This window comes from Phaethon aethereus, assembly GCF_964289735.1.
Source record: "Phaethon aethereus genome assembly, chromosome: 7".
Classification (NCBI taxonomy): Eukaryota; Metazoa; Chordata; class Aves; order Phaethontiformes; family Phaethontidae; genus Phaethon; species Phaethon aethereus.
In genome coordinates this window covers 7,652,709-7,680,223 of record NC_138583.1, presented here as the reverse complement: position 1 = coordinate 7,680,223, position 27,515 = coordinate 7,652,709, and the positions used below count along the sequence as shown (strand labels likewise).

The window sequence follows — 27,515 nt, the reverse complement described above, 5'->3', positions numbered from 1 at the left end:
AGCATATTAAGTTTAATATTTAGCTTTAAAAGTTCACATAAATTTTACCAAAATGAGACAATTTTTAAATAAATTACACCTTTTGAAAACGTTTAATTGTACACTGAATAGCTTCAATAAAATACTGAAGTGTCTGTATTTAATATCTACTTTATATACTTTATATTTTACAAAGTTTACAATTATTTGGCAGTAATTTTCAGATTATGACATGACTGCTGTGCGGACTCAGCAAGATCCCAAATGCAGGCAATAGCTGGTGTCTGTGTCCTACTCTCACAGTAACTGTCTCAATGTAGTGAAAAATATCTGAATTATTTTAGCAAACTGTACAAGTCACATTTACATTTGATCAACAATATAGCATAGAATTTTGTGTTTTTCTCCAAAAATAAATACATCATCTTAAATCTTTGACATTTCACAAACTTCATGTACATTATAATACAGGACAGCAGAATGCTGCTTAATTGTTTGCAAGTCTAACATGTAATCACAGTGGCTGTGATACGAAGCTCTACCATTGCAGTGTCATTAACAAGTAAATACGATGACTATGTCTTCTTGGCACTGATGGTTTGTGAAGCTTAAATTAGTGTGCATACCGTTCATACGTTAGAAAAAATAACCTCCATTTGACATTAACAGAAAAAAGCAGAGCGTGCTTAGTTTTCATCCATATCTTCCAGTTCACCTTCATGAATCTTCAGAGCTCTCACCATTTCTTTAACTGCATGATACAAGATATTTTTAACCTGCAAGGACATCAGACAGATTTTAGCAAGGCCTACGACTAAGGAACTCTGCAAAGCAACTGCGTTCAGGACTGAGCCCTAGGCCTACCTGATGCAAAAAAAAAAAAAAAAAAAAAAAAAAAAAAAAAAAAAAAAGAAACACCTTTTTACACTTTTTAAAACATAACATGAAATAAATAAACCCAGCAACTCAAGGGAGAGTCATTTACACCCCTGGCATTCATGCTGCTCCTCATTGTTATTCTGTGTGAACAGCAGCGAGGAAGTAGCTCCACGCACTGCTCCGCATTTCAATGAGCCCGAGCACGCCCTGCCTTCCCAACAGCTTCCAGAGCAGAATTCATTTCCTACCTGCAGTTTATCATCATAATTGATTTCTTCCTTTGACAGCCTCAGCTCCTGCGTTAAGTGGAATGACTGTACAAGATGTTCTGGAGACACAAAATCTTCGGTTACTTGAACGCAGCTGTGAAAATTTTGCACCTATCCAAAATAACAAGAAGAGGAGACTGATAATTAGTATTTTGGGGATATTCTTTGGCAGAGATGCCTGAGAAAAGAGTGGGCCTTGAGATCTCTCAAACCACACGCTTATCAGTCTAAAGGGCGTCTTTGTATGTTTTATGTAGAGAGCAATTAAGCGTATGCGACTCATCTAAGTTCGCTTCTGGCAAAAGGCACACTTTGAACAATGCACATCTGCCTGCGCTCTGTAGTCAGCTCCGACATTAATTCAACATACTCTGATGTGTTATTCCACCCTTTTACCAGCTGCACAGGCACTGCTGCCGTCCTACTGCTGCTGCACAGCCATTTCCAAAGCACTGCGCAGGCGCTGACGCCGCGGCAGCCTTGCCCTGCAGGACCCAGCTCCTCGGGACACGCAGACACACTGGAAGCTCGCACTCTGCCAGGCACAACTTGCTTAAAAGGAAAAAAACCAAACCACGAACAAAGGGGCAGGCTCAGAAGCGCGGGGGCAGGCACCACTTTTTTCTCTGAACACTTCTTACTGATGAGGCAACTACTGAGAGAAACAGACGCCACCTCCTGCCAGCCACGTCTTATCTGGAGGACAGGAGAAAGAGAAGCGCTTCCTGGTTGTGACCTGACCACCAACTCCAGTTTGTTCTCTTCAGAAACATACAGGACCAGGTTTTCACCCCTAAACCCTTACAAATTACACCGTTTCTTCAGCACATCAAAACCCTCATTTCCCCAAGTTCCAACAACTGCTCATAAACTTGTGCAACATTGATTCTGCAAACCTACCGAAGCCCGAGGGGGTGGGGAGGGAGCGCCTTTGCCATCCCAGCAAACAGTCCCACCCTGCTCAGCACTGATGCAGATCTGCGCGTTTTAAACCCAAGCCTAACAAAAATTTAGGTTTTTAAATGCATACTCTAAAATTTCTATTGTCATACCTGACATTCAAAAAACCTCTGGGGCCTACACAGCTGAGGACACAGCACTTCATTTAAAAATTATCTTCTCCAAAAACACTGCCCAAGTCTGATTTTTTTAAGGCAGCTTGCCCCGTTTGCAGGTGAGATCCCAGAGGGCAGCCCCTAGCTCAACACTAGTGTTGTACGCGGGGTTTCTGCAGCCTCGCAATCATCAAGGACAAAGCAGCGCCATTCCCTCTTGCGGATTAATCAAAACCAAAACAATTCCAGAGACGAAGAGGGTTTGTTGATGCCACACAATTTGCAAACGGCAGAAAGCCAGGAGCAGGGAAAGAGCTGCAGAAGTGCCACCGCAAGCTCCCACCAGCGCTCGGGGAATTTCCTAGAGCTTTGGCTGAAACGCCTCTGTGCTGTGCAGCCAGGCTGCCGGCTCCAGCCCCCCCCTTTCCCTTGCAGGCTTCCCACCCGTGTCAAGTCTCTACCTGCCCTTGTTTTCCTTTCCACCCCATGAAAATCCCACGCCACTCTTTCACTTTCTCCTCACCTAGACGAGGTTTTACCCATCCCCTCCCCCCACTGCAGAACAGGCAGTATTTGTTGCCCTCAGATCTTTCATTCTGCTATGCCCTAAACCTCCTTCCCTTCCAGGGCCTGTATTATCAGTGCACAAGCCTTTGGGGAGGAAGACAGACTTTACCCAGCTGGTCTGGTACTTAACATGGGAATGCCCTGCTGACAGCCCATAGGCAGCTCTATTTGCAATATTTGTAATACAAGCTGATACAGTGACACACACAAACACGTATGTTCAGCAAGGATTCCCTGAGGTTTGCGGGGCGAGGACTGTAGCACTCCCACGGCTGTGCCCGTTCCAGCTGAGCCGAGAGAACAGCTTCACCCCGGCCCACGCTGAGCAGAGGTTTTTCAGCAGGGCTGGGAGACGGGTGGAGCGTCAGAAAGGCTTCAGACCTCAGCCGGGGCAGGAAAGGTGAGCGGGCATGGAGGAAAGGGCCTCCCGCGGCTCCTCACCGCGCAGCCGTCTCTCCCCGTCCTCACACCGAGGATCAGCCGTTCCCGCACAGCTCGGCTCCGGGGCCAGTGCCCAGCCCAGCAGCTCTGCAGCCGCAGCTCCCAGATCTTTATCCTACATCCTTATCGTAACATCACCAGGATGTCGCATTACCTCCAACATGTTATTTTACAATATATAATCCTGCTGTTAAATCAAGATAATACCACTATAAAAAACAACATTATAATAACCTGTTCTATTATGAACAAGTTCTGCATGTAGCCTGAACAGCAGATTTCAATCACCAACTCTAGTATTTCTTTTAATTTATCACTAAAATATTTCACAAATTTGGCTAAGAGACACCAAATTAAGTCCAGGGAGGGCATCCCTGGAGGAGGACTGTGATACAGGATGACTCAGAGCGTAGCAGCAGAACGAACAAATAATTTAGAAGAACAATAACAAACCCCTTTTTTAGCTGGGGAAGTTTCCAAGGAAAGCTGAGGGCTTGGTGTTTCAAGGGCTGGGCAGAGAACAAGGCCCAGACATTAGCAAAGCAGGGGACACTTCTGAGCTCCCCTGCTTGCACAGCCAAGAAGAAAGGAAATACAATCCCACAGTGCGTCACTCAAGGCAGATTCAGGGAAGCATCTGTACAGGAGACCAGTCCAATGCTGTACCTATTTCTGGTTCGCCCCCCCGAGAGTAATTCACTCTGCAAAAGGTACCAGCAAGGCTACTCCGACCGTCACAGCTCATAGGAGAGGCTCTCCCTTGCACCCCGGCACAGTTTGACTTTGCATACTGAAATGAGCACAAGAGGGATGTGACTGCTGTCTGCAAGTACACAGGGAGGAGAGGGAAACCTGGGAAGCAAGAGGAATGCTTTATGCTACCTTAAAATATTAAGAACAAATTACTTTAAAAGCTAGATATGAATCCATAGAAGCTGGAAAGAAAAAAGAATATATAGGAGAAATACACACAACCTTCTCCATGTTAGAGCAGTAAAATTCTAGACCTGCATGTCAGAAGCAGTAGTGTGACAACAATCCTAACTGGCTCCAGGATGGAAGTGTCTGAGCTACACTATGCGACTACAGCCAGCTGGGCTCCCTAACTTCATCCCTCAGCCTGCTCTCCTCTGCTCCACAACATTACTGAGGAGCAAATAAAAATAAAAATGTTAATTTACCAGCAAATTTAGTATCAGTCTTAATTATTAAAGATGTGCATGTAAATCTCAAAACACTTAACATGTAAACTTAACCTGGTATGTATTCTTGTTCAGGCTTATTTTTGAGTGTTTAAATGTGCTTTGTATATATGAAGTGTTGGTGCTGATCCCTAAGGTCAGTATTTATGCATCTCTATATAGAGAGTACTACACACATACATGAAAGAACACGATGCTTTCATTTCCTCCTACGTGACAGATTCACAGGAACTTCTCACTGAAGATGAAAAGGTTCTCAGCTTCACCCACTAAGGTTTAAAAACACCATGTTATTAATTCCTTGGTGCCAGAAGCTAGAACATTACCACTTCAAAAGCAATTTGGAGTTTAAAGCCAAGGAGATAAAGATAAGAGTGGTCTTATTTTTGGTCCTTAAACCTATGAACTGCAGGGAAGCCGGGAACAGTCCCACTACTTCATGTTTTATATTCTGCAAGGCTTTATATAATGCCACATGCTACACGAAACAAACTTCCCAGTATGTTTGTGATTTTCTGTGGGTTCCCTTTTCACTCTTGCATCTGGGTATCTCCCTCATTTCAAGAGATCAGAGTAAGGTTACTGGAGGATGCAATACAAATCCTCTCAACTCTGGAAGTCCTAACTGCTTTAGCTTAACAAGAGCTAAGAATATCATCAATACCAGACATTCGTTCACCTTTGTGAAGGAACATCAAGCCCTGGAGACACGGTACAGGGAAAGGCAACCTGCAACAACCCAAGATTTGGTCACCTGGGTTTGGGGTTTTTCCTCTTTCTTTTGCCAAAAAACAAACCCAGACGGGTCATCCAGGGTTAACACACCACCATGTGAAACCCATCTGAAGAATCACTGGAATGACAAAGGCATCTAGTCTGGGTGAGGCACCCCTTGCTTTCAATGCCCCAGCAACTGAAACAGCCAACAGACAGATTAGAGATGTCGCACTCATCAGAACCACCACCCGGTCATTTTCTTCCACACAGAAAACCCTACTGCCCTGCTGATGAGGACATGGTAAGCCATTGTTTCCCCTCTGCCCAGAAGAGGCAGCGATTGGAAGCTGATCTGCAGATCAGCAACCAAATAGCATCATCTTCAGAAAGGCCTGGCCTCACTTGAACCCAGGTGGAGACCAACGATAAATCTTTAACAGCAAGATTTACAACCCTTACTGCAGGGTGGGTATGCTCCTCATTCCTTGACACTCAGCTACCTAATTAGTGGTGCTTGACAGCTGGCAAGACAGCAAGAAACAGGCTCCATTTCCTGTTTCAACATGAAAAGGTTCATGGGGTGAAGAAATAAACAAATACAGAACTGTCCAAAAATCATGCCTAAACAACTGTGCTTTCTTCCGCTTTTCATCAATGAGAAGCAGTTTGCAGACTGTGAGAAAAAAAAACAACTACCGAACAAAATGAAGTAACAAACCCTGTGTGCTAGGAGAGGACTGAAGCTTGCCACACAAATTCATACTGTTTCTCCAAAACTGCCCCACCAGCAGTACTTTTTCTTTTAACTAAGAATTAAGTCAGCCCAGCTGCTGCAAAGGTGCTATCACTCTTTCTGATGGTAAGGAAAGCTGCTGAAGGGACAATGATGATTCCTGGTGATTGATGCACTGTCTATGTATGAAGGAACTTAATGTGGAGCAGGAGAACAACCTCCAAATCCTGTTACAGAAACATCTCGTTCCACCCAAACTGTCTCTACAATTCTCCTATGGCTGAAGACAAAAACAATGACACCTGACATCCAGGTAGTTCTATCTGCTTGGGTTGCTTTCCATGCCTCTCCGGGGTTAGGTTAACATGCCATTTTTAAGAAAAAAAACCATACTAAGCTGACTTTGCCATGACTAACACCAGTGTATTTGGGAATTTGCTAATAAAATGAGAAGTGGAGAAAAGTGGTTAATAAAAGATGGCTTGTTTTTCATTTTAACGGAAAAAAGGAACAGTATTATTTCAAGCATTCAAGTTGCTGTATGTTAGTACTGGCTAGTCATCTACACAAGCAGATGTACCTTACTATACATTCCAATACACTAATAGCTACCAGTAAGAAAAAAAAAATCTAATTAGAATACAGATGTAGTTATGTCTCTGAAAAAAGTTATTTTATTGCCATTATGTTATTTAATCCTGTGTGTCTAAACAGATGTACATTACCTGATGAAGCGCTCCTGCTGGTAGAATAATAGCATCACCAAGAAACTGAATAATGGTACAGGTTTTTACTCCATATTCTTCAAGAAGTCTTTGGCGAAGTTTTTTGTTCACGTACCAACTCTGATCACGTATTGGATCGTGCTCTGGTAAAACTTCTAAGCCTTGCTCTTTTGCTATCTGGAAGTACAGAAAAGATCCCAAGTCACTTTCAAAAAGAAGCAGAACCTTTTGCTGGGAAGTTGCAAGCATACCTAACTTGCAAAGCAACACTACTGTGTTCCCAATACCCAAACGAGAATTTTAGTCAGGGATTCAAAGGAACCTCAAAGGAAATGGGAAGTCCCACTGAACTGAGGATATCTGCAGAACTCCCACTCCACAATGCAGAGCTTTAAAGAAATCGGCACAATGACCTATTAATAAGCAACACGCTGTGTGACTTCTTTCATCAAGAAGATAAAATCTGACCTCAAGAGTTCCTATGCTGCCAGTTCCTCAAGCTTACCACCTTCAGTTGACACAGACATGCAACACCACAACCTCAGCTCAGGAAAAAAGCAGCAGATAAAACTAAGAGTCTCGTGGTCCCAGGCAACCCACTCTAGGTGACTGAGCACGGTGCTGGACAAAGGGACCTCAAGAGGTTGCCTTCCAATCGCAACCACGCTGTGATAAGAAGTTATTTGCCTACCATCTCACCAAGGAATTTGGAAAAAATTATGAACATAGAAAGACAATACTTCCTGACAGAGGTAAACTTAACTACAACAACCATTTCTCATCACATTAACCACAGGGGAACAAATATTACCCTTAATCAACTGCGAATTAATGATTCATAGTGACTAAAGATAAAAAACACATATCCAATCCATCTGTCATGACTCGAGACAATTATCTCATTAAAAGCAGAGATTTTTTTACTCTTATTGCTTTTAAAAATACTTTATTACGTGATGCAGAGCTTGAAACTGTTCTTTTGTATTATCACCTTTCTTCTGCACTAAATGAGATACAGAGATTTTATCTCTTACCCGCAGGCAGAGTGGTCCCAAGGTCTAGTCATTAATTAATCTCCAATTCAGTATTTCAAAAATACCACCATACTAAAATTACAATTCATTTTGGATACCGTGGCAAGTCGTGGCAGCAAATGACAAACTTTATTACATAGTGTATTAAGTGCTTTTGTTTTAAACCTGCTGCTCAAAGAGTTTCACAATATCCCTTAATTGCTCTCAAAGAAGAAACGCTGAATAATACTCATTGACCACCTTTTACCTTGCATTCAGGATTTGTTCACAACTTCCAAACTGAAGAGCCACCACTTACTTTTAGCATCTTTTTGAATGAACAGAAAAGCCTTGCTGTAGAATTAATAATCTCCTGTAATTAGCTGTATTTTGTTTACTAATGCTCATTTTCCCTACAGTTCAGCTTGCCAAAGAGCAAATGTTTGAGTCACCAGAGGTCAGGTGCCCTGGGACCGAAACACTGCCTCAGTGCCCAAGGGCATCTTTACTGCTAAATTTCTTAGGCTCTTCCTGCTCGCAGTAGAGACCTTGGCCTCCCATCTGTTTATGGACCCCTTTGGTTTATCCACTTAAAACTCATTTGATTTTTTTTCCCCACAGTAGAAGACAGTGAAAGACTTCTTTTCCTCGAGCAACCACTTTAGTGATATTCTGGTATTTCTATGTCATCCGTCAAGACTGCCTTCTACAACATGAAAACGTGGTAAAGACAGGACACAGAAAACTTCTTCCGAGATGCTATCTCTAAATTTAATGCCATTGATGACTACCAATGGCCCAGTGGTGGATATTCGTCCTACGTGGCAAATAACAACCTGAACGGTTCTGATACGGCTCTAAGTTGTTCATCACATGCTGCCAAAGGAAGAGCTGCACTGTAGCTAATGCTGAAGAAGTTTGCTGCCCTTGGGTACATTATCCCCTACCACTTTCATCTTCACTAAGAGCCAAGGCACGTTCTTTGAGCTAACTGACATGACACGGACTCCTGATGAAGATTAGTGGCTGCTAGGTTGCAAGGTCAGGTTTTTTTGCACGAGACAATTGACAAAAATTTCAGCATCTGATACTGCAAGAATGGATCAGTGCCAGAAAAACATTATCCTACAAATCCCAATACTAAAAAAAAAAAAAAAAAAAAGAAATTATCCTTCCTATTAGAAAAGGACGTGAACAGATCTCCATGCCCTCCTGAGCCTTCAGAGTTTGCAGGCTACCTGTAACTCTTAAGAGGTGAGTATGTATCATGTTACATATTTTATTTCTTGACTGATGTAGCAGGTCAAATATGATTTACGTGCTATAAAGAATTTTGCTTCCCCCGCTTCCCTAAGCTTAGGGGTGGGGTTTGTGGTTTTTGCCAGACCCCTCCAATTTACCAGTTACTTAGATTACTTCTATAAAATATCTATTATAAATCTAACCTTTTGCAGAAACTCCCTTATCTTGTCAGCATCTTTGCCAGCATAAATGTGCCATAAAGCACCAGGTAATTCACTTGAATCTTTCAACCGCTTCCTTAAAAGGTCATCCAAATCCTCCTCTTCAAACTTCTTCAAAACTCCTAAGATTCAACAGAAATATTTTTTTTGAAGTGAGACAAAGGGAAAACTGAAAGTAAACACCTTTTTTTTTTTAATTTATTGTGTGAGACTGAGCAGATAAAAGCTTGCCGAATACAACAGAAGCCCTCAGACGATCCTCTTGTTCAGTATTTGGAGTTAGTCACTAGAACACGAATGCCATAAATACCTTTAAAAACAACATTTAATTTTTAAACTTTTTTTTTTACACCTCTTGAATTTGATAAAGCACATCCTCCTAGCTGAAATAAACAAGCACAGCTAGCACCAAAAAATTAAAAGATTAAGAAGGTGTTTTCCTGCAGTCAGCAAAAGCAGTGTTTTGCGTGCTGTTCTGCAGCACCTTGTGAAAGAGCTAGAGCTCTCCCAATATGCTCAAGTTTTGCTATTAACTCAGTGCATACACAAGTGAAAACAAAGCAAGTAAGAGACAGCAAACCTATCTGCAGCTCTATTACTCACACCCCAAATCTACACTGGCCGATTATGGAATAAGAGGACAAAACAATAAGGAGAAAGAAAACTACTTCAGTGATTTAAAGACTGTTTCACATAAGCAAAAAACCTCATACAGAGGACCAACATACACCAATTTAAGCTCTCCGGTGCTGAAAAATTACATTACAGTCCAAATTCAACAGGGCAAACACAGTGCATCCAGAGGGAGCAGAATAAACAGAAGGTTTGGCAAATACATCATCCTGACGTAACTACCACAACTTCCAGAGAAAATCCTTCATCCTGCACTTTCATTAGCTCTGCCAGCCCCAGCACAGGAATGGTACATCAATTATAAGCAATGGCAAAAAAAGTGAAAAGATTTTGCTCGAAATACCATTTCATAATTCATGAACTGTGCTGTATGTTACGTGAAATTAATGTGTGCGCACATTCTTGAAACAAAGAATCTCTCAGGTTTAAGTACTTATGTACATCTTTCGTCTGCTTCAGAAAAACAGTGTCCATTTTAAAAGTGACAGATCAGTCAGACCATCTACACCTCTTACAACGAGCTACTCTTTACCTGATTTGGAAAGTACTCCGTTTCCTTTCGCTATGCCCACATAAACAAGAATGTTCACGACATCAGAAACTTCAATATGGAGATTTGTGGTTCCTATATCATGGTCTTTAGTAGCAGCCACACCTATGTTACAAGATAAAATTAAGATTTTGTGTTGTCTATTTACCTTCAAACAGAAATGTACAACAGCTAACTGAGAAGGAATTTCTGAAAGTACACCAAGCATCACAGAACAGCATTTTATGTACAGACAGGGTTTAATGTGAAAATACCGAGATACACAAACCACAAACATGCTTTTCTTTCACTTGCTAAACAAGAAAAAGGTACTTTTTAACAAAGACCTTGTGATATTTCTTAGCCCAGGTAACTGTCCCTACCTAGCAGCTGTGTCAGAACAAAACACGTTTTAGCAGAATGATCGAAGACCTTTCCTGACCGCTACATTCTGTCCCAACCTTGCAACCTTTCAGTTTTTTCAGGGCAGAATATAAGTAAAATGAAAACATGGGGTTATCAAATCAAGTGTCTCACTTTTATGCCTGGCTGTAAGCCGAGTTCTTAACCAAAAGAAATCCCCAAGCAAAGAGGAAAATTAATTTTAATTTCAAGAGGTGAAAACATACAAGCTTAAGTCAAAAGGACATTTCAGAACACTAAGCCTTGCAGCAGTATTACATAAAAGCATCATTAATGATTCAGTTCTTCCGACCCATGCCTTGATCACTATTGTTAATATGTTTATTTCAAAGGATGTCTGGAGAACTTTTTAAATCAAAGCCATCATACCACAAATTACAACTAATTTCTTCTCCTATTACAACAATTTGTACAACAGAATTGAACAAATTTATTTGCAAAAGGAGCAGCTGGAAAAAGTCTGAGGGAAACAACCTTTTCTGAAGAGGTTTTTGAGTGTACAGTATACAATACAAATGATGAGAAAAATGCTGATTTTTATTTATGGCCAGAATTATGAACGCAGTAATAGTTCATGAAGTATTTTGTCATATGGCATTATTAAAGACAGGATCTCTCTGTGTAAAAGTAGCTAACCATTTACATGCTTCAGAAGACAACAGCAGCCCAAGAAAAGATAGAAAGAAATGCAGAAGGAAATAAGCTCTCATGCCTGAGGTGCATGTACTGTTACTACACAAGTCAGTAAAGTGTTCCTCCTACATTCAGTGAACAATTACCCTCCAAGCAAGCTCAGCTTTCTGTCAAGCATTAGAACGTGTGATATTCTACACTTGTAAGGGAAGAGGTAACTGCTACACTTCTAGGGTGTACTCACCATATGCACTGCATAGTCTGGGTCCCAAATCTGGACGGACAAAAAATCCTGGCAGATGAGAAGCCAAGTTCAGTTTTCCTTCTGGACTACAATATTCAGGCAAGGGTAAACTTTTTAGTAAGTCATCATATCTGGAGGAGAAAAGAAAGAAGAATGTAGTTGAATTTGTGTCATTGCACGGAGAGGAAAGAGAAAACCAACATGGAGATTGACTTAAGAATATCTAATATTAAACTCAAATACCTTGCTGGCATCATAGCCTTGAAATCTTCCCCAGAGGGCCAATCTTTCAGTTTTAGTAGAGCTGTTTCCCCATTTTTTATTTTCTGTCGTTCTGCAAGTACCATAGAAATTACTAGAAACGTATACACTGTAGATGTTTTACTTTATGCAACTAAAACAGGTAACTGAACTCTTAACCTGTCTAGAAAGATGCCATATCAAAACCAGGCAATAATTAATTTCAAGACTCAAGAAGGATACAAAACAAACTCAACCAGTTGAGGTACAATGGAATTTGTTTGGTTTCGAGTCAGACCTAACTTGTATATTAGAGTATCTTTAATTCCGCTTAGGTACAAACTGCAAGTTTCCATCACATTCTCTGGAAACGGGTCACCTAGAGCTTTCTTTTTAAACTAAAGTTTCTTCAAAGCTTCAAGATCCATAAAGAGTATCTTTAACTGCAGTTTTCAACATTGACTGTGTTCAGAATCAATGGAATAATACATTTGAAGTAACGTACTTGAAACATCTTCAAAACCATCCCAGAACTCCTTGACATTGGTGTTTGAAATAATACTGTCTTTGCAATTCAAGATATCAGCTTGCTGGTTTCCAAAATCTAGACTAATTGACTCAGCTTTCCACAGACTGAAGTTCATTTTCTTATGCATACCGGATACTAAGACAGGCTGTAAAAAATAAAATAAAAAAATCAATACTTAGCCTTTTGGAAGTGATCACCTCTTTCAGTTAACCTGGAGTACAAATGCATCCAAAACACACACTGAAGACCTCTGCCCCTACTGAACTGTTAAGACTCCTCCAACAGCAACCATATCCAAGATGTCATACATCCATCTTTTTGAAACATGAATCTCAGTAACAGTGATTTCTTTATTATTAGCAGATAACTGAAGTTTCAACTACAGGAGGTTCGTATGTGGGCTATACCCGACAAGGTTTTGTCCACGGCTAACAATGCATTTGCAAACATGGAATTAGGCAAAGTTGTCCTCTAACACAACTTTGCCCTCCTCGAGTTCATACCGAGGACACTCTATAGATCGAACAGCTCAATACCTACCCTTCCTTGTTTCCAGCACTCTTTGAAGAGCTTCCAGTTGTTGTTGTTTTTATGGTCTCTGAGCCACAAAACATGCTTATCACAGATCCACGAATACTGAATATCACTGTACAGTTTATTGCAGTCATCCTGAATACATTTCCTATCATCTTTTGGCTCATCTTTTATTTCAGATTTTACATTTATCTTTGGTGCTCTATTTGGAGGAATCTTGTTTTCTACTACTGAAGCAATTATGTCATCAAGAATGTTTGGCATAGTCCTTCCACTCTTGCCACTCTATTAGAAAACAAACAAGCATTTACTTAAACAATGTAAAAGCAAATAAAGTTAATGCAGTTTCTTTTGCAGAAGAACGACAACATTTCATTGTCAATTAGGAGCCTGCAATTACAATCTACTTCCTCTGTAGAAAACTGCATGCATTCTTACGTGGAATAAGTTTGAAACCTATGTGTTAACCAGTGAATGAGTTATTACAAAACTCACTGTATTGGAATCTTTACTTTGTCAGGTTAAGGCTTTATCCAACTTCATGGACATTTGCTTCATAGTATGTATCAATTACCATGATGTGTATATATAAAAATAAATAATAGCTTAACACAAATGTGTGTGCATAAAATTTTAACTATAATCTAGTATTTAAAGCAATACAGCTATCAGACTGCTCTAACTACAACGTACCAAAACACATGATAGACATTTTCAACTCCCAATATAAAACACGGGTGTCTTGTAAACACTTACTGCTGTTCCTGTAGAGTAAACTGGAGCAAAAGCAATACCAGCGTCTGTAGAACCTAGACGCAGTTTGCCTGCTGTTGTAGTTAATAAATCTCGTAAGGTTGAGCCCTGCTCATTGTTCTGGGACGCAGGAGGCGAGCTTTTACAGTTTTGGGACTCCAAATTATCCTGGTCCTTCTCTTCCTTTGCATGTTTTCCAGAAGGACATTCTTTATTCTCTAAAACGAAAATAATCACTGGAAGTTTACACTGTTGTATCACGATGCAGACATAAGAACAGCACCAGTATCCTGCATTTTATAGTGGTGGTAATATGCTGTAGCACTAGTGTTTTATTCATCTGAAAACACACCAGAGGATGAACCAGATCCTTCAAAATGCAGTCAAACAGTGTGACCATGAAAAGGCCTTCCTCAGCATCTCAGACATGCAGCTGAGTGAGTGCCTGTCACAAATGAGAGATGCTGTAGCTGGAAATACTGCCACATTACACATGCATTCCACTAGTGGCTCTTCCGGGAACAGATTCTGATGCCACCAGGAGAAGGCATTGCAGTTTCAAGACTAACATTAAGGGGGAAAAGAACATCATCTTTTCTTTTAGTTGAACAAAATACTGTGTTTATTTTTCCTAATTAATTCCATTACATATCACTGGTGCCCCCAAAGCCATGGACATGATATGACCATTTCAAACATATACCTTTCTTTTCTTCTCTGGCTTTCTGCTCCGCAAGATCAGCTAACCAATGCAGTGGGGACTGGGATTCAGGCGGTGTTAACTTGCTGTCTGTGCTTACATCACTCCTTGGACTTGTATTACCATTTGTCTCAGACTTTTGAGGAGTATTCTGCTGTTGAGACTCAGGTGTGCACAGAGAAATTTTATTACTGTGGTTAAGGACATTCTGCAAAACCTGTATAAGAACAAATTTATTTTTAAGTATGTAACTTTGCTTTATGTATTTCAAAGACAAGGCTAGCATTTAACCATCGTATATGCAAATTAAAATGCAACTGCTACTATTCAAATGTAAAAACCCACAAGAATCAGAACATCTGAACAAACTGCAATGCATACATGCATTTTAGACTCACCTGAGACACACCATTCATTGCAGGGAGCTTGCCAGCTTGTGTGCTCTGCTTGCTGGTACACTGACAATGGGATTTGATTTCAAATTTTTCTCTAATATTGTGCATAGCATCTAGAAGATCTGTCAAAACTAGAAGACAATTAAGAAGAAAACCATCAGCAGCTCTCAGTCATCTTGTGACCTTCTTTACAATACACACACTGTGCTGCTAAAATGCTATCTCCAAACCTTTTAAAAATTTAAACTATTGAAATTGCTAAATTTAACACTCAAAAATACTATAGAAAAGACTGTCCGGTTTACCTTAAAGCTCATGCAGAAAGAGACAAGGTCTTTAATTAAATAATTGCACACTACTCTTCTGAATAATCTAACCTTTGCTCTGCATTCCCATTGCAAGGCACACACCAAGCCAGCCAGTCATTCATTATTTACTCCTCATTGTTCAGCAGGTGCCTCATTGCTTCATTTAATAAAACCATCAAACTACAGACTGAAGTGATCCCCGTTTTGACAAAAGAATTAGTATGTGATCATGTCATTTAAGGCTGTTTGGTAATGGGTATGCACAGAAGAACAAAACTGAGCTCATGTAGGTAGTCTTCACTGTGCTGTTTCCAAATGAGTGGTTCACTTCACAATTTACAATTAAAACCAGTTTCAGTCTGGAACCTGTTCTGGGGAATGTCACAATTTGAATTTATTATGGAATCTAACCAATCTTCTTTTCTACCTGAACTAACATGCAACCACACATAAAATAATGGCTGGGTCTGTACCACCAGCTTAAAATAACTTAGGAATTTACTTAACAAGTTTAAGGGCACATTTCAGTTTTCTGTTCTCTGCTCTGCATCAATGCTGCCAGAGATCCCAAGTAAAGTTGTGCTAACAACCAACACCACACCTAACCACACTTCTTCATAAAGCTTGGTTGTAAGAAAAATTCCGAATAGTAACTATTCTAAGATTTTCTTTCAACGGCTAAGGTCAGATTTATTAAGTATATTCTAGTTGTTTTATTCTGCTCTGAAGAGGTACAAAATAGTAACAAACACACTGAATTTCCTCACTGCCTGCCCCCAAAACCCCTTCAGACATCTGTCAGCGTACTTCTCTTTCTCTCATCGCCTGTGCCCCTTGCTGTTAACTGCCCAGAATCACTTGCCTTCCTGCAATGATTTGACACAATTTGCAGGTTTTTAAATGGAAAATGTGACATTTAAAGAAACAATTCTGGACTCTCTTCACAGAAAGACCTGGGGAAAAAACCACATCCTGTTCGCTCACAAGTCATCTTACCAGAGCCTGGAATAATCTGTGTTGGCATCAGGTGTTTGTGATCATGAGGCTGGCCCTTCACGCACTTCATCCAGGCATATAACTCCTTATCTGCAAAATAACATTGCCAATTGTTTTACTTCACTTACAGTGGTACAGAGACAGAGCTAACTAACATTTTTCAGATTTGTTTTAGTTACAAATGGTTTTCTACCCATACTGTAAGTCTTCTGTCCTGGTACCGTGCATGACAAAGATTTGCATACAACAGCTACTTTTCACAATAAGGGAAAAAATAGAGTTTTAACAATACCGAAATCGCCGCATCAGTTACAGAGACCTTGCCAATAACCTCGAAGTTTCAAAGTATATCCCCTTTATTACATTTAGCAAGTTGCCAGTTCAGCTAAGGCAAAATCCTTCAGTTGCTATTAAGGCAGCGAGACTCCCTTGGTGAAGTCTAACACAGAAAAGAGACACAATTAGGCTGCGATTGTACGGTTAATTTAATGTGACACAACCCATGCTCCAACTGAAAGTGGCTGTCTTCAACCAGAGAGGGCCAAACAAGCCAGAAAGATGAACTTTTAACGGAATCAATTCTCTGATTTGGCCTACCATGAAGCTGCACCAATGCTACTGGTGGCACAAAGCAGAGGGAAGTTGCATCATGGATTTATGTCAGATTAAAGCAACCATGAAACCACAGGTCTGTATGTACTGGTTGAAAATCATTTGTGGCGGCAGAGAGGCCCTAACTGGTAGGAGAGAGAGGTTTTCTATAAAGTTTCAGGAAGACTGAAACTTTCTATAAAGTTTCTGTCAGTCCCTGACAGAAAAATATCAAGTGTAAAGACAAGACAGAAGCAAGAGAGTAAAAAATGTCTGGCCAAGCATCTGGTCACCAGTCTGCTACGTGATTAGGGGGCAGAAATAGGAATGCAATTTCTCTCTCGACCCCCAGTCTCGTACCCTATCCACTGAACTGCTAGTTTTAAGAGACTCTTCAAATCTTTTTGCTAGTTTGCTTAGCTCTAGTAAGCTAAGGAGTACACTAACAGAAGCATTTAGCACATTTAAAGCATTAGTTTCTTACACCGCAATAGATACACAACATACCAAATGTTCCTTTCAGATAAATATTAGATTTGTTAGCTATTTTATAGTTTTTGTAACTCCTAAAACATTGAAACAGGCAACTGGTCACGAACAGAAATAAAATCTAAAAAACAAAATAACATGTATCTACGTAACGTATTTTATCACGGAAATGCCGTAACATGGCATTCCACTTGATGGTGCCAAGAACTGTCTAAAGGTAACAACGGATGCACATTCATTCATTCATGTAGTAAAGTAATGGGAGAAGTTGTTGATAAATATCTGAATATAGAATATTTAGACCTCTAACATTCCTGCCGAAGCAGGGGTAAACCAGCGTATTCTCTGTTAGATTTAGCAACTGTAAAAACAACTACCAGTTCCAGGAAAAATGGTGTAATATAAAGTGCTATTATATAGAAATGGGTGGGCGGTTCCGAACTTTGTAAGAGAGTGCCGAAGGAGAGAGTTCACACGAATCCTACAGCATCATTAGAAATAAAGCTGCAGAGAGGGAAGCTATCGTACTTCTGCTTTCACATGTAACGTTGTGAGGAACAGTAAAGAGAAAGTCTTCCCTGTTAGAAGACTGAAAAGAAGCCTGCTTCTGTATACTGTTTTTTTAAGCTTTGAAGACGTTTTACTAAAATTTTCCTGGCTGGTTAACATGCACACTATAAAAAGCCTCTGACTGCATGTTCCCACTAGGGTAAATAATGTTCGGCGTACATCCCAAGCCACAGCAGATGGATGCACACACATGCGTGCACACAGACTTAAGCCAGTTAAGAGCTGCTGAAGCAGCCTCCAGCATTAAAGCATTAATGACCGTTCTTGGTGTTGGAAAACACCGACACTAGTTCCCTAGAAACTTCAGGCTTTGATGGAAGTCTCTTGGAACATCCTATAACCGCAGTGTAGGAGGCCTCTCACTGCAGGCCAAGGACAAAGTGGATGAATCTCTCAATTTAGTCAAGATTTGCCATGTAACAGTTAAACTTTATTTTACCAACATTGCACATCTGTGACATTATGCTATGACAAACATGGAAATGCTTTTCAAAACAGCATTATACTTCAATCAGTTCCTGGCGCAGTGTTTGACCGCAGGACTGTGCCAGGGCACAGTGCCTGCCACCCAGGGGAAGGCAGCCCTTTCCAATAAGCAGGCTGAGCACCAATGTCACAGCTGAGGGCTGAACGACCAGACCAATCTTCCAATCTTCCTCCTTTCAGCTGCAACCAGGCTGGGTGACTCAGACATCACAGGTTTGAAAGTCAGTCCTGTTACACTTCACTACAGACTAAACTAGACATTTCCATTAAAGCACAGGAATTAGGTTAAACTGAGCACATGTGTAGGCTGCTGGATTGTGAAACCTCTATTAACACTAATTTTAAATATTATGTGAAGTATTTTTCTCAATTTTTTTTTTCTTAATAAATTAGGCTGTTAGGTCAATATGACAAACCATGTATTTCTGAAGGGAGGACTCCAGACAGTACTCAAATCAAGGCAAGTCTTAACAGCAATGAGTTACCATAAAGCAGGGAGGCGTAACGGAGTTCCAGTCTCACAGCTGACGAACAAGATTTAACCTTGAGGGGCAAGGCACAAGTAATCCAAGACAATCCACACAATAAGACTGAAAAGCAGACAAAGACCTAAAATAGCCCCCATAGCAGTTGCTTTCTGAATGACCGATTCTATGTCTACTGACAAAAAAGGAGGTGAAAAAGATCTAAGAGAAACAAAAACACACAAGCAGGAATTTAACACTTTACAGAAAGGCAGTTACACTACAGGATCAGCAGCTCTACAACAAATGAGAATAAACAGCCTACACAACACTCTAGTTCATAAAGAACTGACCTCTAGAACTTTTTCTTTCCTTTGCCTTGTAACAATCTAGGCAGACCACAAATCCACATTTTTGGCAGACCCAATGAATGTTAAATAATGTGGCTTCACATGCATCACACATCTCACGGACTCCTCTCACTGCTCTCTTCCATGCAATTTTGGCTGAAATACAAAATAAGCAGAATAAAAGGACAGAAATTTAAATGCGAAGCACAGAATGAATAGTCTTTATAGATGAAGCATTTGTAATTTTCCCCTCAGACTCAACTGGGCATGTGGGGAGCAAAGCAATCCTTCATAAGCAGACCATCAACATCTACCCCCTTGGTTGTGTTACACAGCATCCCCATCAAATGCTACTATGAATACACTATAAAGAAATTAAAGCATCCCAAAACCACAGACTGAAGTAATACAGAAAGAATATTCCCACTTGACATGAGTGGGTTGCAAGTATGAAGGAGGACTTCTGTAACATATACTTTTATCCCCATGCAACGAAGAGAGCTGGGTTTTTCACCTGATGGGCTATAGAACACTCATTTAATCTCAAGGGCAGCCAAACTGGATGAGTTGGATGGTTAAAGTCAGCAGGCGGGGAGGGAGATGCCTGCTCTAGAGACCTGCCCCACCTCCTCCTCCTTGTATTGCCTGCCCTTTTAAAGCCTGTGCCTATTTGCCAGGGGCCAGAAGGACAGGCTATCTGTGGCTTTGGGGAGGAGGAGGCAACGCTGTTAGCACACGCTCCGTGGGGCTCACGCTGTCACACTATTCTCCGTTTTTTTGGGAAAGGGACATATCAGAAACACATCTGTTGGCAGGAGTCAGTACCTGGCTCGCTGTGGACCTTGGCTTGCAGCTCGACGCTCTGGCCAGCGAGCTGGGGGCCAAGCTGGGAACCAAGGCTGCTCCAATCCCAACAGCAGCCTGGCCCTGGCCCAGCACAGCCGCCAGCACAGGGAGGGGGAACGGGCTGGCCCCACTGCAGAAGGCCCTTGCCCTTTCCCGACATACCCTCTTACAAAATAACCCAGGAAAATCGAAAGGAGAGTCCAGTAGAGTGAGCTACTCAAAAGGAAGCAATGGGTCCTGACGAACGCAAACACTGGAGTAGAACTGCAGAACTCTTGTGAGCATTTGAGATTTCCTTACCGTCTTTTTTCACCCAGGACATGGCCGTTTTCTCAGATGTTACTAATTGACAAAATTTATCACCTATGATATCTAGAATATATTTGGAAGTTTCTAGGTCCAGTTCATCATCTTCATAATTTTCATGTGTCCATAAACTCAGTGCTTCATCATCATATTGATCAGGAGAGGAGAAACCGTCTATCCTAACCACTCCATTCTTACTAAAAGATAACCTAAAAATGAAAACAGATAATTTAACTGCATGTATCATCACATTCTGTGACCTACAGTTTACTTGCTAGTTTGCCTTACTGTTTATGTCTCACAAGAAGTAAGTTTTCTTTACTTTCTTTAGCATCCTGCCATGTTTTTTAATTTAAAAATAAATCCTACTGCCAAAATGATTTAAAAATGAACAGTAAAGGATAAGGAAGAACAGAATCCATTTACTCTCTGTAAAGTTTATTGGCTTTGCAAAACAAATGGTAAAGCAGCACAGAATCTAAAACTAACTTTTTAGGCAATTTTTGCATTCAGTTTTACTCACCATTCTCTCTCTGTAACATTTACCGCTTTAAAATTGCAGACAGGAAAATTCTCTTTTTTTTTTTGTTCCACCTATTCCTCACCTTTCATTTTCAAAGTGTCTGTGACAGCAATCACTTAAGAGTCCTCTTTTATAGGTCCTTCTATCCTACCACTCATACTCAGAAAACGAGCTCGAACACTATATTTAAGCCTTTCTAGGCAGATCACTAATACAAGAGAACATTTTTGTATCCGCTAATTTCTGACCTTTAAAATAACTAAAGGTCTTCCTGTTATCCTACCGGATACCGTGCCACTAACTCTGCCTATATTTAGCCTATTTTTAAGCAGTAACAATTGATTATTTCTTCTTGCATAATACAGGCTAATTCATTATACATATGCATTTATTATAATAGTTAAGGAATTTTACAGCAAAGCCAGTAAAATAGTCCTGAATTCAGAACTAAGTATTAAAAATTATATTTAGATACGTATTTAATGAACAAGAAGAAATTATGAATTTTCAGTTACGATAACGACTTCCAACATTAGCGCAAACTTCATTTACAATTCAAGCCCTGATATCTACACAAAATGAAAGTAATTCAACTGCTGTAAAATTTACCACAAGATACTAAAAACATTCAGATTTTTAAATTCCTAACAGTGTTTTAAGGTGTTGGCAAAGCTTTATGACTGATGTCCCCTCCTTTACACAGGAGAGGAAAAAAGAAAAAAAAGCCCATGACATTGCCACATTAGGAAGCAAATATTCTTACGCAGAAGGTATTCTGAGTCCAACCCTGAAATGATTCCTGTAGGACTACCAAGTCTTGTAACTTCATTATAAAAAATTAAACCCCATCTAGGGAACAATTTCCCGTCCAAAACGAGTGGGATATATACTGACAACACAGCCCACGTGCAAATTAAAGCCAGTTTGGTCCATCTCAATAGCTGTGCTGCCTGCACCACGTACGCTACGCTGCATCCTGGGAAATTTTCTTCCCAACTTGTGAGTTTTCCTTGACTGGCCATTCATTGTGAAAAAGGAGGTCACAAATCCTCTGTCCTCAGAAAACTCCCAGAAAAGCCTGAGCAGCATTCCCACCATACACTGGCATAAGAACAATTACGAGTAAGTGCAACTCTGCGGTTGTACAACTTGTCCAGAATAACTGAAGCTTGTCTTTTGAAAATCCCACTTCAAATGTCAGACACCTGTGTAATGGTGATGTGCTGCATTTTCTGCTTGCCTAAGGTACATTGGGCAGCTGTTCTGATGTCTTTGCTATAAAGCTTTAAACAGCAATGAAGTCAATCCACAAAAGAAGAAATACAAATATAAATACTGTTAAACTACAGAGCCTTTTATCAGGCAGTCTGACTGAGCCAGAAAAAAAGGTAAAAATCAGACAAGCTTTCAAGCCTGCAAGTCCTTTGTCAGTGTTTTTAAGAGTTAAAACACCGCACTATCAGGAAAATAGTTGTACTTACCGCCGAAAGTAGTAAAATCTACAAAATACTGGTGAGTGAGTTGGTTCTTCTCCTTTCTTACTCCTTATTAACCTACATTCTCTGCATTTTTGCAAATTTGGTCCTATTTCAGAGCAAGAATCATCCTGCAAAAAGGACTCTCCCGTTTGCTTCAACTTCTTTACTTTGCGCCAATCTTTTAACACTGAACGAGGTATACCAGCTGCAAAAGCAAGGAGAGTTTCAGATGAGGTACTGGCAGCCCTTATTCGCAGAACCCAGCCAGATCAGTCGGCATTCAACATTTCCAAAAGTACCTTTGTTACCTGCATAACGTATTTCACTATTACTTCCGTTTGTCCACCTGTCAGAAGTTTAGAAAGCATAGCTACCAATTCAACTTATACAGGCAGGAGCATGGTTAACTACCTGCTGAGCTACCAGGAATACCTAGGACACTGAATCTTCTACTAGGTGTATCATTCACCGAATATTCCACTAAAACCAACTTCAGAATCTCATTCTTACAAAACAAAGGAATACAATACCCCAAGAAAGGTAGGTTTGAATTCTGTTTCAAGATGTATGCAAAAAGTGCAACAATTTAATGAATGAAAAGCAGAGCTTAAAAAAAATAATCCTACTTCACAATTTATTTTTGCTGAGGGTTACAGATATGATTACAGAAGAGCAGCTCCATTCACATGTAATTCATCTGAACTTAATGTAAAATACCAGGCACAGGGAAGAACAGAATCCATTTACTCTCTGTAAAGTTTGTTGGCTTTGCAAGGCTAAGCAGTACAATTCTATTTTCGATATGAAAGTCGGCAGATCCGACACAGAGTAACATGAGGAGCAAGTCTATTGAGTAATAGGTGCAATTTTCACATACACAGTTTGAAACTGAAGCGGTTGTTATTTACCAGGCTTTCATTTTAATGACTTTTAAAAGTGGCACCAGTTTTATCTGCAGGTAGGAGTACCTATCTAGGTCATTTCATCTACCACTACTCTTGCAAGTTCATGTCCTGTAAACAGGGATCTGATGTAGGATGACAGAGAGGTCAGGGTCCTAACTTTGGACTTGGTACCTGGGTTCAGAGCCGTATTTTGCCAGAGATGACTTGTGCAAGCTTTGCAAGTGCCAGACTGCCAGTGCCAGACTGCCAGTGCTTCAGTTCAGGGCTTACAAAACGCATTCCCAACTCATCTGAGGAGCGTGATGGTAACTGGATGAAAACTTGAGAGTAGAAAAGGCCAAGTACAGGTTTGCTAGTCCAAAACAATGCTTTCTGCCTTGGAACCAGAGATCCTGGGAGTAGAGCATCTAAGAGCTGCTAGATTTCAAATTCTGTGGGCAGGAACTTGGAAGACCCTCAACGCTTGCAGGACTGTAAAATACCCGGCTTTGCAGGAGGGAGCCTTGCAGCCTGGAGCTCGGAGCACTCTGGCTAGCACACAGGCGCCCGGGGCTTTCCAAAACAGCACCGGGACAAAGCAGTTTTCAAGCCTGGCAGTATACAGATACCACCCACGTTGCACAACTGCCACCGGGCCCCAGATCCTGAAGCACAGTTATCTTCAGCCATCTACAGGGAGCCCAGGCAGACGTCTTTCCTGAAACCTCCTCAAGGCTGACTATGTTTTTGTGGAAAGTCCTTTTTGTAAGACAATCTCTGACCAGCTCTCTCCTCAGAAATTACAGTGAAGCTCCCCCAAGATAAACTGACAAGAGTATCAGAAACACTCATCTATTTAATTGGTCCAGTAGGACAAACAGACAGGAAGTCCCCAGGTCTATTATTTTGAGAGAGGATGGCAAGCACCAGAAGCTGCTACCACGGGACAGGTCCAACCTGTTAACGTGCAGGACACACACTGTGCGACTCGCAACAGAACGTAGTACCAAATCCTACCCATTTCCCACTCTAAGTTCCATAATGTATTATCATCTATCACTTTCATACTCGAGGTACCACGAGCCACAACAAGAAGCGACTGCCTTCCCTTAACTTAGGTAAGCAATCCTTCTGCAACAAACCCACAAAAAAAAAAATCTTTTGCAACAATACAGCGGTCATAAAGACCTAACACATTACATGTATATATTTACAGTTCACTTGAAGAAGTGAAACAGAGAAAGACTTTAGAGGCATGTTCTCCTTGATCTTCCCTCTAGTTGGGGGGAGGCGGGGAAGTAATAGTACTATCATTGGAGCTAAGCCAGAATACCTCAGACAGACTGCAACACTTCCAGCACCCAGTACAACCTGGGGATCAAGTACTCTCAGGTACCAAATTAACTTTATACACAAGGCAGTAAAAAGCCAGAGAATGTAATTACAGGGAGCAGTACTCATTTTCTTACTACCTGTACTTAAAAATTCTTGCGAAAAGTAATTTAATGGTAGACTTTCTCATACTCAACCAGAACAAAGCCAAAAGAATAGTCCTTGGAGAAGAATAATTTGGGATAAAAAAATAAGGTAAGTTCTTAAATAAAATCCCTCGTGTTGGCAGACCAGTTTCTCTTTGCAGATACATCTGGTTACAATCTGCTACATGCTACGGCATTACATTTAAATTTGTATTTCCCTAAATTTCTTTATTCCTTAAACAAGAGAAATGTTAACAGCATGTAATACATGTACTAGCCAGGAGTGTGAAATGACTCTCTCTAAAAACCTTTCACTAAATTAACCAAATCATAACAGAGTGGCATCGGGCTCTCAAGGAACTGCCTCTGGCTTCCTGATCAAAGGATGAATTAAAGTTCAGCAACAGAGAATCTCTCCCTCCAGTAATGCTCTAAAAATAAATGCATTGTATCTTCTAAAATATGTCTCTCTCAATACAAGTGGCACAACTATATACACCAGTCTGTTGAATTCTGATGGACAGCATAAACCAGTTTGTTTACTGCTTATTTTTAGGCCAAGGACCAGTTTGTTAACACATATATATAAAATGCTGAATTTCTTAAACCAGGATATTTCAAATGGCCTCAGGACAGATAAATCTCGACCTACTCATTTACACAAGCATGCTTGTTAACTCTTTTCCCAGCCATCATGCATGACAAACCTCCAGGATTAACACTGTTAAGACTTCACATTAGTCCATCTCTTCCAAATCAGATTAATATACTCACTGCTGTTACTGCCGCTCTGTAACTTCAGCTTGCTTTTTTCTTTGGCACTCCTGCTAAGAACACCATTCGGTTTTACTTCTTCCTCCGCATCGCCCTTTTTTTTCTGCAAATCATTTTGTTTCTTTTTGTAAGTTGGCTTGGGCTGCCGTTTAGTCCTTTGCTCTGACTTGCTCTCACTTTCATCAGAGTCTCCACTTTCAGAGCCAGACTCATAAGTTCGTTTTGCTTTTCTCCTAGGGTGCTTATCTTCCTTCACAAACTTATCTGCCAAGATTTTACTATCTATGTTATTTTGCAGATCATTTGATGTAGAAGCTATTAAATTGACAGTACATGGCTTAATAATTTCTGAAACACTGTTCCCTGAATTCTCTTTTTTATTAGTGTTTTTATCTTCCTCCGAATGCCTTGTTAGCCAAGCCTTTTTCAGTTTAGTGTGGTAGTTTGGCTGACTCGTCTGGGAAGTTTGCCCACTGCCTACAGAGTTCGCTTTGTTTATTGTATTACAGACGATAGCACTGTCTAGGGAGAGAGAGGTTGAAAATGTCTGATTTTTCACAGAGTTGGACTCGGTCTCACTGGTGTTACTACTTTTAAACTGAGCTGCAGCCAAGGCTGCCTTGTGCTTTTTCAAATGGACAAAGTCAGTGGAGGTGGAGAATCCCAAGCTGGGCTGAGCAGCGCTGCCTGTCTTGCCAGCGGCGGGCGTAACCGGAGCTGGAGTGCTGACCTTGCATTCCTGGGTCTGCGCCACCGGCTGACTTGCCGCTCTTGAGGCGGTACACTCCAGCGGCGTGCAGGCCAAGACCGCGTTCGATAAGGAGTAAGTCACTTCTGCACTACCCCAGCTTGACACGCTGGTGGTGGTTGCCGCTGATGCGGTGACATCCGTTTTGGTACTGCAGATCATAGTTGTGGTAGGGGTGACAGCACAAGGAGCGCTGCCTTGCGAGACAGCTGGAAATTTCTTTTCATACTGTGTGCGAGCACTGTCTGAGTTCATATTTGGCAGAATGATTCTTCCAGTCTCTCTGGCTTCCGCTGTTTTCAGGCAATCTGCTTGATTTGTCACAGCTGAAGATCTCTCACTAACTCGATCTCTGGAAGCAGACTGCATTACTGGAACGCTATCGTATTTCACGCTAGAAGGAGGACGCACAATAACAGATGCTGTAGCCGACTGTGACTTTCCACTCATTCTTTCAACGTGCCAATCCCCTTTTTCATTATTTGGGGCATTACTGGACTTCCATATTTCTGATAAATTCTGTTCAGAAGTGCCCTTGTAAACAGCCTGAGCTTCCTTAGGCTCAGGCACTAAAGTTGGTGGTTTCTGCAACTCCTGTATTTTGCCACCACCAGCATTAACGGGTTGAACGGGGGTTAGAGTTGGAGGTGAAAGGCTGCTATAGCTGCTTTCCTTCTTCTCCAGGTTCTGGTGCACAGGAGGGTGAAACACAGGGGCTCTATGCAAGGCAGGCATACTCCGGAGTGTATTTGAAGAAGAGATTGACAACTGAGTAGGGCTCCTGCTGTCACTTCTAAAAGAATTTACTGAGTGAGACTGCACTGACTGTGAAAGCTGCTCGGGTATCTTGCTTGCAGAGCCTTCGTTGTCTGGTTGGTGCTTAATTAAAGGTGGAGGTTTTGAAAGAGAAGAAATATAAGAGGGGAGAGACTGGGGACTAGCTGCTGTTGAAGGACAATTAGTTTGCTTATCAACATACGCGCTCGAAGCTTCCTTTGATGGGTATGATCTTGGCGGTTCATTTACTACACTATTAGACAAGGTGGTGAAATAGTTACTCTGCGGCAAACTCTGTGGAACTGAATGCTTCATTTTATACAGTTCTGACACAGAGCGTTCGGCATCTTTGTCATATTTTACTGAATGGCTTTTGGGACTTGAAGATAAGGACGTTACCCTGGAATAGTTCTCCCTCTCTCCCTCCAGTGCCTTTATTTTAGCTGTAAAAGGAGCAACCTCAATACTTTCTTGGAGTATCCGTCTGTGTTCTTCTTTGTATTTGCTCAGCCGCTCCCCAGTCTCCTGTGGTGGCCTCGGGAGCTGGTTCAACATTGGATCTGCAAAATGTCTGTGCATATGGCTCTCCTTCGCTGTCTGCGTTCTGCTCTGCTCTAGCTCTGTCTTTACTGGTGCAGTTGTAACAGAACGTAAAGGTTCAATAAACGCTTTCCTCTCCAGTTCTCTGTTTGAAAAAGGTTAAGCAGACACAGGTTAGTCTGAATGTAGCACAACATGCTAAACGGAAAACCTTTCTTCCCATGCTCCAAAGTTATCTATTAACACAAAAT

General features: G+C 41.0%; 1 protein-coding gene across 3 annotated transcripts in view; it reads right to left on the bottom strand.

Moving 5' to 3' along the window:
• Positions 1-384: 384 nt before the first annotated feature.
• Positions 385-27,515, bottom strand: part of JMJD1C (jumonji domain containing 1C) — a 164,136-nt gene continuing 137,005 nt past the window's right edge. For all 3 annotated transcript variants that reach the window (XM_082002447.1, XM_082002448.1, XM_082002449.1), the window contains 17 exons: positions 25,200-27,409; positions 22,067-22,268; positions 20,057-20,271; positions 18,914-19,066; positions 15,961-16,050; positions 14,660-14,787; positions 14,265-14,478; positions 13,565-13,779; positions 12,815-13,093; positions 12,251-12,419; positions 11,749-11,839; positions 11,506-11,636; positions 10,209-10,331; positions 9,026-9,165; positions 6,568-6,744; positions 1,107-1,238; positions 385-755 (listed from right to left, as the gene is read on the bottom strand). In XM_082002447.1, coding sequence (XP_081858573.1) covers positions 666-755; positions 1,107-1,238; positions 6,568-6,744; positions 9,026-9,165; positions 10,209-10,331; positions 11,506-11,636; positions 11,749-11,839; positions 12,251-12,419; positions 12,815-13,093; positions 13,565-13,779; positions 14,265-14,478; positions 14,660-14,787; positions 15,961-16,050; positions 18,914-19,066; positions 20,057-20,271; positions 22,067-22,268; positions 25,200-27,409 — 4,759 coding nt within the window. In that variant the 3' untranslated portion in view covers positions 385-665. The remainder of the gene's footprint in view (positions 756-1,106; positions 1,239-6,567; positions 6,745-9,025; positions 9,166-10,208; positions 10,332-11,505; positions 11,637-11,748; positions 11,840-12,250; positions 12,420-12,814; positions 13,094-13,564; positions 13,780-14,264; positions 14,479-14,659; positions 14,788-15,960; positions 16,051-18,913; positions 19,067-20,056; positions 20,272-22,066; positions 22,269-25,199; positions 27,410-27,515) is intronic.